At 50.2% G+C, this 18237-nt stretch overlaps 1 protein-coding gene across 4 annotated transcripts in view; it reads right to left on the bottom strand.

The window, feature by feature from the left end:
- Window positions 1–566: 566 nt before the first annotated feature.
- tmcc2 (transmembrane and coiled-coil domain family 2) overlaps window positions 567–18237 on the bottom strand; it is a 204999-nt gene continuing 187328 nt past the window's right edge. For all 4 annotated transcript variants that reach the window (XM_072480118.1, XM_072480117.1, XM_072480119.1 and 1 more), the window contains 2 exons: window positions 5312–5447; window positions 567–973 (listed from right to left, as the gene is read on the bottom strand). In XM_072480118.1, coding sequence (XP_072336219.1) covers window positions 662–973; window positions 5312–5447 — 448 coding nt within the window. In that variant the 3' untranslated portion in view covers window positions 567–661. The remainder of the gene's footprint in view (window positions 974–5311; window positions 5448–18237) is intronic.

Genomic DNA, 18237 nt, shown 5'->3' with positions numbered 1-18237 from the left:
TTCTTCAATTGCAAATATTCCCAAATGGGAAAAGCAAAATTTCCTTCACCGCCTGCTCAAGCAGTCCAACAGAAATATCTTCAGCACCTCCCCCCCTCCTAGTGCCTTAAGAAGCGAGAATTAATGCCTGCTTCTTGCAAGGGCTGTTTTCACATAAACCGGAATGTGCAATGTGATTAAGCCTAGGGGATCTCGCAAACCATTTGTGCTATATCGAATGTATATTAGTTATAAATAAATATATAAGCAGTCACACAAATAATATCGATTCTCTCCCTGACCCCCACAAAAACTCTTAAATATTTGTTATAAGTTAACAAGAAAACAAAAAAGAAATACTGAAATGGTACAATTCATTATGAACAGTGTCTTTCTCAAACTTCCTTCTTTCATTGCTTGCTTCAGTCAGTGTGCAACAAGTTTCTCAAACTGTTCAGTTGAGATCTTTCAGAAGAGCAACAATTCGATCAGCTCTTCCTTCTAATGGGCCTCATCACATTGTGAGTCATGTTGCTGCACATAGCTGCCAAACCAACAATGTCATCGATATCGATGTGAGGTGATGGGGTGAGAGAGGAGGAGAAAAACAAGAGGTTAGAATCCTTGTTTTTTTTTTTTTTTAAAAAGCACGCCGATCTGTCAGCTATCAAAAGTGTCCAGATCAGCTGGGTAACTGGATCTGTTCTGAGAAGTACATAATATTTTCCCATTGCTTCCAGAGGGAGACGAGGAACAGCACCAGCAGCAGCGTGCTGAGCACTCGGAACCGTGTCTTCATGAGAGGAGTGATGAAGTTGGCTATGGTGGAGACAAAGACCAGTATGACAGCCATGAGTGCCAAGATAACGTTGATGAATTTGCCCAGCAGTGCCCTTGCATTAGCGTTCTCCACCCCCTCCAGTTGCACCACCTGTTGTTGCTGTTGCTGAAGCTCCAGTTTGGTAATCCGGGTGAGACACGACTCCAGTGCTTCCTGTAAGGAGTGAACAAAGAAGAGGAACCAATGAGTGAAGCGTTAAGTTCCTTACAACACATGGGCGTTTTGAGAGAGGACCCAAGGTAGATTATCAGGGCAGACAGAACAAGCACACAACTATGCTATGCTTGTCTTGAGAATAGTAAATACCCAAATTGGAAAGCATTCTATTCTCAGCACTAACATCCCTCAATGGCAAAAAAAAAGATATCCTCCGGGGCATTGTGGGTGAAAATGGGGTGGGTGGGGGCGGAGGGTGCAAGGCAGAAAATGCTAAAAGTTACAAAACAAAATAGAGACTCTCCAGGATATTACTTAATATCTACTGAAAATCCACTGAAGTCCTGCCAGGGTGAAAAAATGTTTCTTACAACCATGTAACCAGCTGTACTGATGGATCCATCACATGTACTTTATAAACACTTTGGCTCAACAATCAACGCTGGCTATTTCGTTGAAACATGACCCAACTGTATCTAACTGTTTTATGAAGAAAATAAGGGAAAGCAAAAAAAAGAATTGCCACTCAGCCCACCCAACACCCTCCATTCATGATTATATAGAATTATACAGTACGTATAATTACACAGTATGATTATATAGAATTTATACAGCACAGGAGGCAGCCATTCAGCCCATAATGCATTCACAGACTCTTTAAAAGAGCTATCCAATTATTCCCACTGCCCTGCTCTTTCTTCACAGTCCTTTTTTTTTAATAAAGTATTTATCCAATTCTCTGGAAAGTTGCCGCTAAATTTGCATCCACTGCTTTTTAGGGAAGTGTATGTCAGGTCATTGCAATGCACCAACTTAAAAGAAAAATCTCCATCTTTCCTCGGTTTCTTTTGCCAATTATGTTCTATGTTTGTCCTCTACTTACTGACTCTCCTGCAAGTGGGGACAGTTTCTCGCCATGTATTTTTTATATTAAAAAAGGCCCTTCATGACTTTGAAAAACTCCGATTAAACATTCCCTTAATCCTCTCTGCTCAAAGGTTATTAATAAGAACAGGAGATGCTCTTTTCTGCAACACCATCCATTGATCCCCTACTTTAAAGAAAAGTTCCATAACAAGCATTTCTCAAAAACATTTAAATAAAAATAAGCATCATAATCTTCAATTTTATTTTTAGATTTAGAGTACCCGATTCATTTTTTCCAATTAAGGGGCAATTTAGCGTGGCCAATCCACCTACCCTGCACATCTTTGGGTTGTGGGGGCGAAACTCACACAAACACGGGGAGAATGTGCAAACTCCACACGGAAAGTGACCCAGGGCCAGGATTCGAACCCGGGTCCTCAGCGCTGTGAGGCAGCAGCACCAACCACTGTGCCACCGTGCTACCCATCATAATCTTCAATGCTCGGACATCAATGAGGTAGATTACTGTGGCAACATTTTATAGCTTATTCAGATTAGTGTTGTTTTGGTTTCATTTCTCAAAGTCTACACACTGACCGTTCCGAATGGAAAATCTGCAATGAAAAACTGTGACGAGTATATTGCAGAAGGAACTGACAGCAAATCCAAACTAGAAAATGAAGTAGGGATGAAAATGGATGCCAAAGGGAGAGAGAAAAAAAAAGGGAGGGGGGGGGAAATTACTTTTGCAGCTGTTACACGTGGGACTAGAGCAAAGGACCTTCAGTCCTTTTAAAGGTTAAAGAGCACAGAGCAAATTGGGGTACAGCTGGAGTGCTGTGTGGTCAGCAGACAATGCAGAGTGGTTGTAAATGAGTCAGAACAGGATCAGACAGTTCAGGAATGTGTCTGCTCAGACACTCAGACTTATCAGTAACATCCTTCCCTGAACAATACCTTTAGCATTGTGAGATTATCTTGGACGTACTGTATCAAAGCAAAGACCAATAGGGAGAGTATCATGAACCGCCCAGACACCCCCTCATACAGAAACCACATACATTCCTTAGCCCCGAAGAATGTTTTTTTGCCTTTTTTTATGTCCAATTGCCACACATACCACATCCCGACCAAGATCATCTTTTGTTTGCAGTCCCATGTCAATAACATGCTGTAGATTGCCATGCAAAGCACATCAACTGAGGAGCTATTATACCTGCACTCTTCCGTTCAGCAGAAGGCATAGCTACCATCAAGAATTTACCACTCAGGGAATTACACAAATGGGAATCTGCATTTTCAGACTCTACAGCACAATACCTCTGTCCCATTTCCATTGTGGTTTATAAAAAAAAGACCATCAAGTCCATCCAGGGTGTTCTGCCATTCAGTTAGATCAAGGGTGATCTGTATCTCAATTTATCTGCCTTCATTTAGTAACCTTTAATACGCAATAGACAAAAAAACATATCAATTTCATTTTGACATTTTCAATTGATCTGGCCTCAACGGTGTTTTTGAGTTCCATTTCCACTACCCTTTGGGTGAAGAAATCTGCTCTACATGACCACTGAACATCTTAGCTCTAATTTTAAGACCACGCACCCGTATTCTAGGTTTCCCCACAAAAAGCAATAGTTTTCCTCCATTTATCTCCAACTCCTTAAATCTCAAGTACCAAAATTAGTTCCCCCTCAATTTTCTATACAAAGGGAATACACCCCTAGTCTATACAACCTGTCATAACTTTTTCATTCCAGATGTGTCAATTATTTCCAGGCTCAGTTCCTGATTTGGGCAGATTTAATCTCAGCTGAGGCAATAGTAATGCACTTCAACTAGCTTAGGAAAATCACATCCACATCTCTGCTCAAAATCAGTATTCTGTGGCTTGTACCGAAAGCACACCTGGATACATGCAATGATGTATATAGGTGCAGCTGTGATGCTCCAATGGTCAAGCAGCCTGCTGACATTAACTGTCCTTTGACTGCACATTCCAAAAGAAGTGAGCTACAGCATCTAGAATAAGGGCAACAGGCGTTATTGAAATACCATCACCCACAAGAACCCCTCCAAGTAGCACACCATCTTGACTTGGAAATATATCACTGTTCCTTCCCCGCTGCTGGGTCAAAATCCTGCAACTCCCTCCCTAACAGCAGTGTAGGTGCATATACAAACACCAGATGAACTTCACCGGTTCAAGAAGGTGGCTCACCACCACCTTCTCAACGGCAATTAGAGAGGGGCAACAGATAATGACAATGTCAGTGACAGTCTTATCTCAATAAATGAATTTTAAAAATACTGAACGGTTGGTCATTTGAGCAAGGTTGTGAAGAAACATTTGGGTTTCTGAAATTGCATCACCACATAAGTCAGCATTTTCAGGAAAAGGTGCAAGGAAAAGAATGATACTGCCAAACAGACAAATAGAAATACAAAGCAAGGAAAGAGGGAAGAGAGAGAAAATAAACGAGTGCGTGCATATGCATGCCGCAAATGGATTTCTGTTTGACACATCTGTGTGATGGTGAACAAAAAGAAATGTAACTGAAAGCAATAAAAACAAAGTTATCTGACTAGACAAATTAACTTAACAGTTTGTAAGCAAGCAACGCTACTGCTATCACCAAGATTTAATTAAAACATAACAGTGGCCTTGTGATTGATTCGTACCATCTCCAAACAAGAATTGTCTGGAGCAACCACATCGTCTCAGTGAGTGGGGTGAATGAAGAATGCACAGAAAGTACGTTTCCTTCTGCTCGACTATTAACACAAAGGTTAGATTCACAGACAGGTCTAATCAAATGGATTTGGAAGAACTACATTTAGGTTAACTTCAACACTGTTTCATTTGGCCTATAGGATGGAAGGTTTTCAACAGACATTGGGATTTGTAATATAATTAATAATCATTGGAAGTCCAAATTGCAAAAAATATCCATTATCTTCCAATTGTGGCACAGTAGCACAGTGATTAGCACTGTTGCTTCATAGCGCCAGGATCCCAGGTTCGATTCCCGGCTTGGGTCACTGTCTGTGCAGAGTCTGCACGTTCTCCCCATGGCTGTGTGGGTTTCCTCCGGGTGCTCCGGTTTCCTCCCACAAGTCCCAAAATACATGCTTGTTAGGTGAATTGGACATTCCGAATTCTCCCTCCGTGTACCCGAACAGGCGCCGGAATGTGGCTTTTCACAGTAACTCCATTGCAGTGTTAATGTAAGCCTACTTGTAACAATAAAGATTATTATTAATAAATTTGGTTCCTTCCGTTCATGACATTCTACAGCCTTTTAATAAAAGGTGCAGGAGAGCAGTCCAGGGTTATTTGCTCCATGGTGTGAACTTCACTCCTATCAGAAAGTACCTCATCCCCTTGAAGTACAGTTGAAATCTGCACCACAGAAATATGCAGGCATGTTCACCAACAAGCAGTTCATTTCTTTGTGGAACATTTACCTGGATATCTCTGGCCCTTTCATCCGATTGGTACGCCACTTTTTCCTCCATACTGGCAAGCTCCTGTTTCAAGTTAGACATTTCATTTTGATGAAGCTCCGTAAGATCGTTCAGTTGCTCCTCCAGGCGTTCGTACCTGCGTAGAGAGAAATACAAAACTGCCATTAAAACAATATTGATAGCATAAAGCAACAAACAGCTTTCTTAAGTTGCTATAAAACCAGACAATGCTGAAAATAATCAGGTTTGTAGCATCTGTAAAAAGAGAAACTGAATTGATACATCAAAAGTTCATCGACCTAAAACGTTAACTTATTTTTTCTCCCCACAGATGCTTCCAGACCTGCCGAGCATGGTCAGCATTTTCGGTTTTAATTTCAGATTTCCAGCATCTGCAGTATTTTGCTCTTGTATTCCGAAATCAGACCCTGTCCTTCTCTCGATGTCAGTTGAACCATTACAAGGAGTGGAAGAGGAACTCAGTCGACAGTGGTTTCAGGGTCTGTCTCTTGCATACTTAAACGCTGAATTTGTACAGACAATGCACAATATCCCAGATTACACTTCCAGGTTTATGCCTTTGCCACTTGCACTGTCCAGTACGCAATACCCACATAATCAATGAACTAAAAAGGGGCATTACTCTCCAGGCATAGTGTTCGCTTTGAAAATAAAGTAGAGATATCAAGAGGATTGATGAAAGGCTAGAAGTTGGATTCTCCAGCCTTGGCAGGAGGCTAATCAGAGATAACCTGTAGAAGAATATGAGATACTAATTGGGACAGAAAACGTTAATCTTGAGCAGTATACCAAATTAAACTGCAACTGCCGGACAAGAGGGCAAAAATAATAACTGGGAAAAGTCTAGTTCAAGACCGATATCAGGAAGCATTTATTCACATAAAGCAATTAACTAAGCACAAGTTATTCTGTATTTATTTGGAAAATTAATGCAATTCCATGAAAGTTGGAAGATACACTGTTCTAGTCCATGAATTATTCTGCTCATAGTGGGGCCTTATCATCTTTTAATGTCACAAAGTCTAATTGTGAGCAAGTACAAACATTGTCAAAATGAATGGCAGATTATAAGGTTAATTTCAGCCTCCAGGTTAATAACCACCAAAAGCAGCTAAATGGAGTTGAGGTACAGATCAAGCTTCATCTGATCGAATGGTGGTACAAACCCCAGGGACTGAATGGCTCATACCTGGTCCTACATTCTCTTTTTATTTTAAAAAAAATAGTTTGCAGCGTGAAAAAGTACAAGAGCCAGTACATAATGGATGTATGGTACATATCTCCCCCCCCCCCCCCCATGGTAGTATTTACAGTAATTTGCTGCTGTGGTAAGGACTGGAGAGTTATTTATTTCTATTATTTTGCTGTTGAGGTGGAAGTGCGTCCTTTAATAGTCCTTGAATTGTTAGATCAGAGCTTCGCAGTTTAATGAGGAACTGAGAGATTGGGCTGTGCCTATAAGTTAAGAACACCTAGCATTAAGTGAGTGAACTAAAAAAAAAAATTGTTTTGCATGTATAATAAATTGTGATAGCTGCTGTGATGCCAAACAAAGACATTCACACACATTTCCCCCCCACCCCCCCTCCCACACCACATTTCCCCACCCAAGGCTGTGGCTGTTTATCAATAGGATCAGCACATTTACAGCAATTTGGTATTGGGGCTGACACTTTATGATCTATTTAAGTAATCACTGCTAATATTTTAATAGTAGAAATAAAATATAGCCATCACAGAATAAGATTTAGTAACTTAAATGAAGTTATTTATTCATTTGTTTTGTTCCTACTTGATTGGGGGCTGGTTTAGCTCAGTTGGCTGGTTGTGATGGAGAGATTGGCCAACAGCGCAGGTTCAATTCCCGTACTGGCTGAGGCCTTCTCATTCTTGCCCCTCGCCTGAGGTGTGGTGATCAAGTTAAATCATCACACCTCAGTCCGCTCCCCCCCTCAAAGAGGAAAGCTGCCTATGGTTACCTGGGACTACAGCGACTTTACTTTAACTTGATTGGAGACAGTGTTTAATAAATAACAGGAGCTGGTTGCATTGTACGTTCTGTCTCTGTGTGACCTTATCATCTAATTTTTCAATTTAACTGCAAAGGAGGTACTCAGGGAGAGGGAACACAGCAGATTTGTTTTGGGGATTGTTAGCTGATGTGGTTTTCTATCAGTGAGTGTTGCATGAGACATGAAGCTGGACAGAAGAGGATTTGGGGCCGGTATAGGGTAAGCTTGGAAAAACAGGCAGGAAAGGTGGTTTCAGGAGGTGATGTGATGGGCTGGGCAAAAGCAGAAGTTGGAGACTGGCATACAACATAGTCGTGGGCAGGTAGAACATTAAATTTGGAGTAAAAGGAAAGGCGGGGGGGGGGGGGGGGGGGGGGGGGGGGGGGAAGAGAAGCAAGGGAGAAATTGGAAATGGGTGTAAATTAAGATGTGGCTGCATGCCTCAGAGAATTTGAGTAACATACTGCCTGAAATTAAGTGTGACAGACAAGTTTAACACTAACAGACAGGAAACTGCACTGCATTAATGGATGGGTGCGCTATGTAGGAGAAATAAAAGACGATTAAAACACAGTTACAGGAAATACTCAATAAAATCAGCAGGTCAGCAGCATCTGTGGAGAGAGAAACAAGAGTTAACATTTCAGATCAAAGATCTTTCATCAGAACTGGAAGATATTAGAAATGGGGTGGGTCAGAAACAACTGTGCTACACTTAAAGATTGGTAGCTGTAAAGGAATGAGGGCAGAGTTGGCTGGAGCCACTGGGAAAGGAGTTTAGCACGAAAAACAGTTGATCATCCATGGCAGACGTTTATGACTCACAACAAAGATACATCCCAATGAGGAAGAAGAATTCTAGGAAGTGGATAAATCAACCATGGTTAACCAAGCAAGTTAAGGATAATATCAAACTGAAGGGAAAAACATGAAGATTACTAGTAAGCCAGAGGATTGGGAAAGTTTTAAAAAACAGCAAAAGATGGCCTAAAAAAAATTATAAATAGGGAAAAGAGAAACTATGAGGGTAAACTAGCAAGTGATATAAAAATGGACAGCAAGAGCTTCTTTAAATATATAAAAAAGTGAACATGGGCCTCTTTGTGAGACTGGGGGAGTAATAAAGGGGAACCAAAAAATGACAGAGGTGGTAAATACATTCTTTGTTTCACAGGGAATATCATTGCAAAAATACCAAATAATCAAGAGGAAAAATGCAGTTGATGGGGGTTACTAGGGAAACTAATGGGGTTAAAGGGTGCTACGTTTTAAAAAAATTATTTTCTTACAGGATGTGAGTGCCGTTGGTTAGTCCAGCATTTATTGCCCATCCCTTGTTTCTCTTCAGGTGACGGTGTGCTGGCTTCTTGACCACTGCAGTCCCTGGGGTGTAGGTACACCTGCAGTGTTGTTAGGGAAGGAATTCCAGGATTTTGACCCAGCAACAGTGAAGGAAGGTGATATGTTGCAATGTCAGAATGGTGAGCGACTTGGAGGGGAACCTCCCAGTGGTGGTATTCCCAGGTATCTACTGCTCGTCATTCTAGAATGTAGTGGTCGTGGGTTTGGAAGGTGCTGCCGAAGGGACTTTGCTGAATTCCTGCAGTGCATCTTGCAGATCAGGCATTGTCAAACACGGGGGCGCAACCCCGCGGGTGGGTCGCAGGCGGGTGTCGGGAGGGTCATGGAGTAGTCTGTCACGGCGCTCCCGATCGCGCAACAGCTGGCGTTTAATATGCCGGCTACGAGTGACCTTCAAAATGGCCAGGAACTGATAAAATATATTTGGCTGCACTGCGCGTACGTGCCCGACATCGGTGCGCATGCACACCGATGATCGGGCACGCGTGCATAGTGCGGCCACATTTGTTTTTATATGGTCGCAGCCTTTTTTTTTCCCCCAAGTTCGGGGGTGCCAAAGGGATCAAAGGGACAAAGGGACCATTGGGGCCAAAGGGACCCAAAACCATTTCCTCCATTTTTGTCAACAACAAACAAAGTAAGAGAAAATGGTGGGTCGCGCCGGGTCGGCCGGCGTGGGTCGCGCCGGGTCGGCCGGCGTGGGTCGCGCCGGGTCGGCCGGCGTGGGTCGCGCCGGCGTGGGTCGCGCCGGGTCGCGCCGGCGTGGGTCGCGCCGGGTCGGCCGGCGTGGGTCGCGCCGGGTCGGCCGGCGTGGGTCGCGCCGGGTCGGCCGGCGTGGGTCGCGCCGGGTCGGCCGGCGTGGGTCGCGCCGGGTCGGCCGGCGTGGGTCGCGCCGGGTCGGCCGGCGTGGGTCGCGCCGGGTCGGCCGGCGTGGGTCGCGCCGGGTCGGCCGGCGTGGGTCGCGCCGGGTCGGCCGGCGTGGGTCGCGCCGGGTCGGCCGGCGTGGGTCGCGCCGGGTCGGCCGGCGTGGGTCGCGCCGGGTCGGCCGGCGTGGGTCGCGCCGGGTCGGCCGGCGTGGGTCGCGCCGGGTCGGCCGGCGTGGGTCGCGCCGGGTCGGCCGGCGTGGGTCGCGCCGGGTCGGCCGGCGTGGGTCGCGCCGGGTCGGCCGGCGTGGGTCGCGCCGGGTCGGCCGGCGTGGGTCGCGCCGGGTCGGCCGGCGTGGGTCGCGCCGGGTCGGCCGGCGTGGGTCGCGCCGGGTCGGCCGGCGTGGGTCGCGCCGGGTCGGCCGGCGTGGGTCGCGCCGGGTCGGCCGGCGTGGGTCGCGCCGGGTCGGCCGGCGTGGGTCGCGCCGGGTCGGCCGGCGTGGGTCGCGCCGGGTCGGCCGGCGTGGGTCGCGCCGGGTCGGCCGGCGTGGGTCGCGCCGGGTCGGCCGGCGTGGGTCGCGCCGGGTCGGCCGGCGTGGGTCGCGCCGGGTCGGCCGGCGTGGGTCGCGCCGGGTCGGCCGGCGTGGGTCGCGCCGGGTCGGCCGGCGTGGGTCGCGCCGGGTCGGCCGGCGTGGGTCGCGCCGGGTCGGCCGGCGTGGGTCGCGCCGGGTCGGCCGGCGTGGGTCGCGCCGGGTCGGCCGGCGTGGGTCGCGCCGGGTCGGCCGGCGTGGGTCGCGCCGGGTCGGCCGGCGTGGGTCGCGCCGGGTCGGCCGGCGTGGGTCGCGCCGGGTCGGCCGGCGTGGGTCGCGCCGGGTCGGCCGGCGTGGGTCGCGCCGGGTCGGCCGGCGTGGGTCGCGCCGGGTCGGCCGGCGTGGGTCGCGCCGGGTCGGCCGGCGTGGGTCGCGCCGGGTCGGCCGGCGTGGGTCGCGCCGGGTCGGCCGGCGTGGGTCGCGCCGGGTCGGCCGGCGTGGGTCGCGCCGGGTCGGCCGGCGTGGGTCGCGCCGGGTCGGCCGGCGTGGGTCGCGCCGGGTCGGCCGGCGTGGGTCGCGCCGGGTCGGCCGGCGTGGGTCGCGCCGGGTCGGCCGGCGTGGGTCGCGCCGGGTCGGCCGGCGTGGGTCGCGCCGGGTCGGCCGGCGTGGGTCGCGCCGGGTCGGCCGGCGTGGGTCGCGCCGGGTCGGCCGGCGTGGGTCGCGCCGGGTCGGCCGGCGTGGGTCGCGCCGGGTCGGCCGGCGTGGGTCGCGCCGGGTCGGCCGGCGTGGGTCGCGCCGGGTCGGCCGGCGTGGGTCGCGCCGGGTCGGCCGGCGTGGGTCGCGCCGGGTCGGCCGGCGTGGGTCGCGCCGGGTCGGCCGGCGTGGGTCGCGCCGGGTCGGCCGGCGTGGGTCGCGCCGGGTCGGCCGGCGTGGGTCGCGCCGGGTCGGCCGGCGTGGGTCGCGCCGGGTCGGCCGGCGTGGGTCGCGCCGGGTCGGCCGGCGTGGGTCGCGCCGGGTCGGCCGGCGTGGGTCGCGCCGGGTCGGCCGGCGTGGGTCGCGCCGGGTCGGCCGGCGTGGGTCGCGCCGGGTCGGCCGGCGTGGGTCGCGCCGGGTCGGCCGGCGTGGGTCGCGCCGGGTCGGCCGGCGTGGGTCGCGCCGGGTCGGCCGGCGTGGGTCGCGCCGGGTCGGCCGGCGTGGGTCGCGCCGGGTCGGCCGGCGTGGGTCGCGCCGGGTCGGCCGGCGTGGGTCGCGCCGGGTCGGCCGGCGTGGGTCGCGCCGGGTCGGCCGGCGTGGGTCGCGCCGGGTCGGCCGGCGTGGGTCGCGCCGGGTCGGCCGGCGTGGGTCGCGCAGGGTCGGCCGGCGTGGGTCGCGCAGGGTCGGCCGGCGTGGGTCGCGCAGGGTCGGCCGGCGTGGGTCGCGCAGGGTCGGCCGGCGTGGGTCGCGCAGGGTCGGCCGGCGTGGGTCGCGCAGGGTCGGCCGGCGTGGGTCGCGCAGGGTCGGCCGGCGTGGGTCGCGCAGGGTCGGCCGGCGTGGGTCGCGCAGGGTCGGCCGGCGTGGGTCGCGCAGGGTCGGCCGGCGTGGGTCGCGCAGGGTCGGCCGGCGTGGGTCGCGCAGGGTCGGCCGGCGTGGGTCGCGCAGGGTCGGCCGGCGTGGGTCGCGCAGGGTCGGCCGGCGTGGGTCGCGCAGGGTCGGCCGGCGTGGGTCGCGCAGGGTCGGCCGGCGTGGGTCGCGCAGGGTCGGCCGGCGTGGGTCGCGCAGGGTCGGCCGGCGTGGGTCGCGCAGGGTCGGCCGGCGTGGGTCGCGCAGGGTCGGCCGGCGTGGGTCGCGCAGGGTCGGCCGGCGTGGGTCGCGCAGGGTCGGCCGGCGTGGGTCGCGCAGGGTCGGCCGGCGTGGGTCGCGCAGGGTCGGCCGGCGTGGGTCGCGCAGGGTCGGCCGGCGTGGGTCGCGCAGGGTCGGCCGGCGTGGGTCGCGCAGGGTCGGCCGGCGTGGGTCGCGCAGGGTCGGCCGGCGTGTAAAAATGGGACCCCGGAAAAAAATCTTGAAAAACACTGTTGCAGATGGTACACGTGGCTGCCCCCGTCTGTCGATGGAAGGGGGAGCAATCAAGTGGGCTGCTTTGTCCTGGATGGTGTTGAGCTTCTTGAATGTTGTTTGTGCTGCACTCATCCAGGCAAGTGGAGTGTATTCCATTACGCTCCTGACTTGAGCCTTGTAGATAGTGGACAGGCTTTGCAGGGGTCAGGAGGCGAGTTACTCACCAGAGGATTCCTAGCCTTTGACCTGCTCTGGCAGCCACAGCATTTATATGGCTAGTCCAGCTCTAATTCTGGTCAATGATAACCCCCAGAATATTAATAATGGGGTTACAGTTTATGGTAAGCCATTGAATGTTAAGGGGTGATGGTTAAATCCTCTCTAGTTCGAAATAGTCATTACCTGGCACTTGTGTGGCGTGAATGTTACTTGCCATTTGTTAGCCCAAGCCTGGATAGTGTTCAGGTCTTGCTGCTTTTGGACATGAACTACACCAGTATCTGAGCCATGAGTGGTGCTGAAAATTATGCAGTCATCTACGAACATTCCCACTTGTCTTTAGGATGGGAGGGAAGGCCATTGATGAAGAGGCTGAAGATAGTTGGGCGTAGGACAATCTAAGAGTGTTTAACACTGCTGCCTCACAGCGCCAGAGACCCACGTTAAATTCCGACCTTGGGTGACTGTGTTGAGTTTGCACATTCTCCCCAGGGGTTTCCTTCGGTGCTCCGGTTTCCTCACACAGTTCAAAAGGTGGGGTTATGGGGTTACAGGGATAGGGCGGGGATAGATTTGCTCGGGCCAGTGCCTTCAGCTGTTTCTTGATAACATGTGGAGTGAATTGAATTGGCTGAAAACTGATATCTGTGATGCTGGGTCCTCTGGAGGAGACGAGAGATGGATCATCCACTCGGAACTTCTGGCTGAAGATGTTGCCATTCCTTCAGCCTCATCTTTTGTACAGGTTGTGCTGGGCTCTTCAAACATGGAGGATGGGGATATCTGTGGAGCCTCCTCGTCCAATGAGTTGTTTAATTACCCACCACCATTCACAGCTGGATGTGGCAGGACTGTGGAGCTCAGATCTGATCCATTGGTTGTGGAATTACTTATTTCTATCTACTACTTGCTGCTTATGCTGTTGACACGCAAGTGGTCCTCTGTTCTGGCATGCCCTCCTGCACTCTTCATTGAACCAGGGTTGAATAACTGGCTCAAGTGGTAGAGTGGGGAATATGCTGGGCCATGAGGTTACAGATTGTGGCTGAGAACAATCCTGCTGCTGCTGATAGTCCATGGTACCTCATATTGCTAGACCTGTTCTAAGTCTAGCCCATTTAGCAGGGGGTCGGTTAGTTCAGTTGGCTGGACGGCTGATTCATTACGCGGAGCGACACCAACAGCGTGGGTTCAATTCCTGTACTGGCTGAGGTAATTCATGAAAGCCCCTTCTTATCAACCTTGCTCCTCGCCTGAGATGTAGTGACCCTGAGATTAAATCACCTCCAGTCAGCTCAAAAGGGAGAGTAACCTACGGTCTGTGGCTGTGGCGATACGTTTAATCCCATTTACCACAATGGTAATGCCATACAACACAATGGAGGTAATCTCAATCTGAAGATAGGACTTTGTCTCCACAAGGACCCTGCAGTCGTCACCGATGCGGTCATGGACAGATGCATCTGGAGCAGGCAAGTTGGTGAGGATGAGGTAAAGTTGCTGGTTCCCTCACCACCTGCCGCAGTCCCAGTTTAGCAGCTGTGTCCTTTAGGACCAATCAGCTCGGTCTGTGGTGGTATTACCAAGCCACTCTTGGTGATGGTTATTGAAGTCCCCTACCCAAAGTACATTCTGTGCCCTTGCCACCCTCAGTGCTTCCTTCAAATTCAACATGGAGGACTGATTCATCAGCTGAAGGGGGAACAATTCATGGTAATCAGCAAGAGGTTTCCATGCCCATGTTGAGGACTCCCAGGGCACTCCCGCCCGACTGTATATCACTGTGCCATTGCCTTTGCTGGGTCTGTCCTGCCAATGAGATAGGATATACTCAGGAATAGTAATAGTGGTGTCTGGTTCAGGAGCTATAAGCTATGATTCTGTGAGTATGATGAGACTGTGAGACAGCACAAACTGTCAGATGTCAGTAAGGAGGACTTTGCAGAGTTTCCCATTGTCGTTTTCGGTGCTTAGGGCCAGCCGGTTTCACTCCTTTGTGTTTTCTTTGAATACAACTGAGTGCTTGCGAGGGCATTTCAGAGGGCATGCAAGAGTCAACTATATTGCTGGGGATCTGGAGTCACATGTAGGCCAGACCAGGCAAGGATGGCAGGTTCCCTCCCCAAAGGGCATTTCTACAACAATCGACAATGAATTCATAATTAGACTTAATTTTATTGAGTTCAATTCCACCATCTGCTATGGTGGGATTCGATCCCGGGACCCGAAGGGATTACTCGGGCTCTGGATTACTAGTCCACTGTCTGCAATACCATTGATCCACCACCTCCCCTGGATCTGATGGATTTCATCCTAGGATATTAAAGGAAGTAGCTACAGAGATAGTGGATGCACTGGCAATAATCTTCCAAGAATCTTAAATTCTGGAAAAGTTCCAGAAGATTGGAAAACTGCCAACGTAACACCCTTATTCAAAAAGGTAGAGAGCCAAAAAACCAGTTAGCTTAAATCTGTCATTGAGAAAATGTTAGAGTCCATTATAAAGGGTGGAATAACAGAGTATTTAAACAGAGTTGGCATCATCTTCATGAAGGGGAAATCATGCTCGACTAATTTATTGGAATTCTTCAAGGTGGTAACAAGCAGGATAGATAAAGGGGAACCAGTAGATGTAATATACTTGGATTTCCAAAAGCATTTGATAAGGTACCGCATAAAAGGTTACTTAATAAGATAAAGGTTTATGGTGTTGGAGGGAGTATATTAGCATAGAGGATTGGGTAACCAATTGAAGACAGAGTTGGGATAACAGGAGCATTATTAGGATGGCAACCTGTAACATTTGGAGTGCCACAGGGATCACTGCTGGGGCACAATTATTTGGAATATATATTGACTTGGATGAGGGAAGTGCATGTACTATCGCCAGCTTGCAGATGACACAAAATTAGGTGGGAAGGCAAGTGTGAGAATGTCAAGTTTACAGAGGGATATAAACATGTTAAGTTAGTGGGCAAAACTTGACAGATGGACTATAATGTAGGAAAATGTGACGTTATGCACTTTGGTACGAAGAATAAAAGAGCTGAATATTACTTTCATGAAGAAGGGCTGCAGGACACTGCAGCACAGAAGAATTTTGGGGCCCTCGTGCACAACTCACAAAAAACTAGCATGCAAGTTCAGCAGATTATTGGGAAGGCAAATGGAATGTTGGCTTCTATTTTAAAGGAAATGGAGTATAAAAAATAAGGAAGTCTTGCTAAAACTATACAAGGCACTAGTCAGACCACACCTGGAATATCGTGAACAGTTCTGGTCTCCATATCTTTAAAAATATATATTTAGAGTACCCAATTATTATTTTTTCCAATTAAGGGGCAATTTAGTGTGGCCAATCCACCTAACCTGCACATCTTTGGGTTGTGGGGATGAAATCCACACAGCCATTGGGATAATGTGTAAACTCCACACAGACAGTGACCTGGGATCAGGATTGAACCAGAGTCCTCAGCGTCGCAGGCAGCAGCGCTAACCACTGCGCCACCGTGCCGTCCCTGGTTCCCTTATCCAAGGAAAGACACAGTGGCATTGGAGACAGTCCAGAGAAGGTTTGCTAGGTTGATTCTGGGTAATAGAGGGTTTTATGAGAAGAGATTAAGTAGGTTGAGCCGATACTCATTGGAGTTTAGAAGAATGAGAGATGACCTTATTGAGACATATAGGATTCTCAGGGCGCTTGACAGGGTAGATGCTAAGAGGTTGTTTTCCCTTGGAATGTCTAGGATCAGAGGGCATAATCTCAGAGTAAGGGGTTGTCCATTTAAGACAAAGAAGAGGGGAAATTTCTTCTCAGTTTAGTGATTCTGTGGAATTCTTTACTGTGGAGACTGGTTTGTTAAGTATGTTCAAGGCTGAGATAGAATTATAGAATCCCTACAGTGCAAGAGGCCATTCAGCCCATCGGGTCTGCACCGACCCTCTGAAAGAGCACCCGACCTAGGCCAAACCCTACACTATCCCCACAACGATCCCCGATAGACAGATTTTTAATCAGTAAGGGAATCAAGGGTTATGGCGATAAGGCAGGAAAGTGGAAATTAGGATTATCGCAACAGATCAGTCATGAACTCATTGAATGGCACAGCAGACTTGATGGGCTGAATGGCCTACTTCTGCTCCTATGTCTTATGGGAGGGGGCAAAGCTAAAAGGGGAAAAGAACAAATGAGTGGGGTCAGGGTGGGGGCAAGAGTAAATTAAGAGACAGAAGTGATAGAGGTATAAGGTAAAGGAAGACAAGTACTGAAACAGAAGGTGGGTCTGGAGACATCAATAATTACAGCAGAATAGTAAAGTATGGGGTAAACATCAACAATCTGGCGAAGAGAAGGTGGATTTTGTGTGGCTTGAGAATGCAGCAAGAGGTCTGAAAGGCTCCAGGATCAGGAGGTTTCATTTACACCTCTTCCTGACTATTTGTTCCGTCTCTTGTGCTTGCCGAAAAGCTGCTCATCTCTTAACATCTTCCAATTCTCACCAAAGGTCATAACCTAAATGTTAATGCTGTTTTTAATCGCTCCACAGATCGTCAGACCTGCTGAGTACTTCCAGAATTCTGTTTTTATTACAGATATCCAGCATCCAAGTATCTTGCTTCCCTTTAAAAAGTGCTCGTTGACCATAGTCAGGGTGTGAGTGCTGCAATTTTCTGGCTTAGGAGTAAGATAAAAATTTGCCGGGATCCTCCCGCACTCCCAATTGCTGTAAAATGCAAGTGTAGGGACTTTAGGCAATGATTTAATTGGCACAGTTTGCTACCCAGACTTCCTTGTAGCCATATTCCAGCACCAGTCTAAGAGGGAATTAACAGTAAACATGTGGAGAAACATGGGGAGAAGCTTCGTAACATACTAACTAGACCTTTCAAATTCTTAACTTAAGTTTTTCATTAGTGCCAGGATATATGTGGCTGCAAAGTTTCAATATAGCAGATGCCGAAAGAGTGATGGGATGGATGAAGGAGCCGAGTGAGTGCACGCGGAGGAGGCCTCCTGCATGGGGACCTCGCTCCGGGCCTTCGCCACAGCGGCACTCCCATCCCCACCCAAAAAACACTCAAGCAGCCCAGTGGTGGTAGCTACCCTCCAGACTTGGAACCAACTACGGCAGCAATTTGGCCTGACCGAAATGTCTGACAAAACCCCCATCTGCGATAACCACAGGTTCATGCCGGCACTCACTGGCGCCACCTTTAAAAGATGGAGACTGGGGGGGGGGGGGGGGGGGGGGGGGGGGGGGGGGGGGGGGGGGGTCATTGACAGTCAGGGACCTATACACTGACAGTAGGGTCACAACACTGGAAGAACTGGAGAAATTCCAACTAGCAAGGGGCAACAAACTAAAGTACCTGCAACTTAAAAACTTCCTACGAAAGGAGACAAGGACGTACCCACGACCACCGTGACAGACACTATTGGAAGGACTACTGGACGCAGACATTTTAGGCAGAGGGAACTGTAGTGACATGTACGAACGACTGATAGAGAGGGCCAACACCGAACTGGACGCGACGAGGAGGAAATGGGAGGAAGACCTGGGGTTTGAAATAGGGTCAGGAGTCTGGAGCGAAGCACTACATAGGGGTAACTCCACCTCCACATGCGCAAGACTCAACCTAACGCAACTAAAAGTGGTACATAGAGCCCACTTGACCAGAACCTGAATGGGTAGGTTTTCCCAGAGGTGGAGGACAGATGTGAACAGTGCCAAGGAGGTCCGGCCTGGTCTGGTCTTGCCCCAGACTTGCTGGTTACTGGACATCCTTCTTCGAGGCAATGTCCAAAGTGGTGGGGATGAGGGTGGAACCATGACCGAACGTGGCAGTCTTCAGGGTATCAGACCAGCCAGATCTGTTCATGGGGA

This window comes from Scyliorhinus torazame, chromosome 17 (assembly GCF_047496885.1).
Source record: "Scyliorhinus torazame isolate Kashiwa2021f chromosome 17, sScyTor2.1, whole genome shotgun sequence".
In the NCBI taxonomy this organism is placed as follows: Eukaryota; Metazoa; Chordata; class Chondrichthyes; order Carcharhiniformes; family Scyliorhinidae; genus Scyliorhinus; species Scyliorhinus torazame.
The sequence above is the reverse complement of the archived record's forward strand: the minus strand, read 5'-3'. Positions and strand labels throughout refer to the sequence as shown.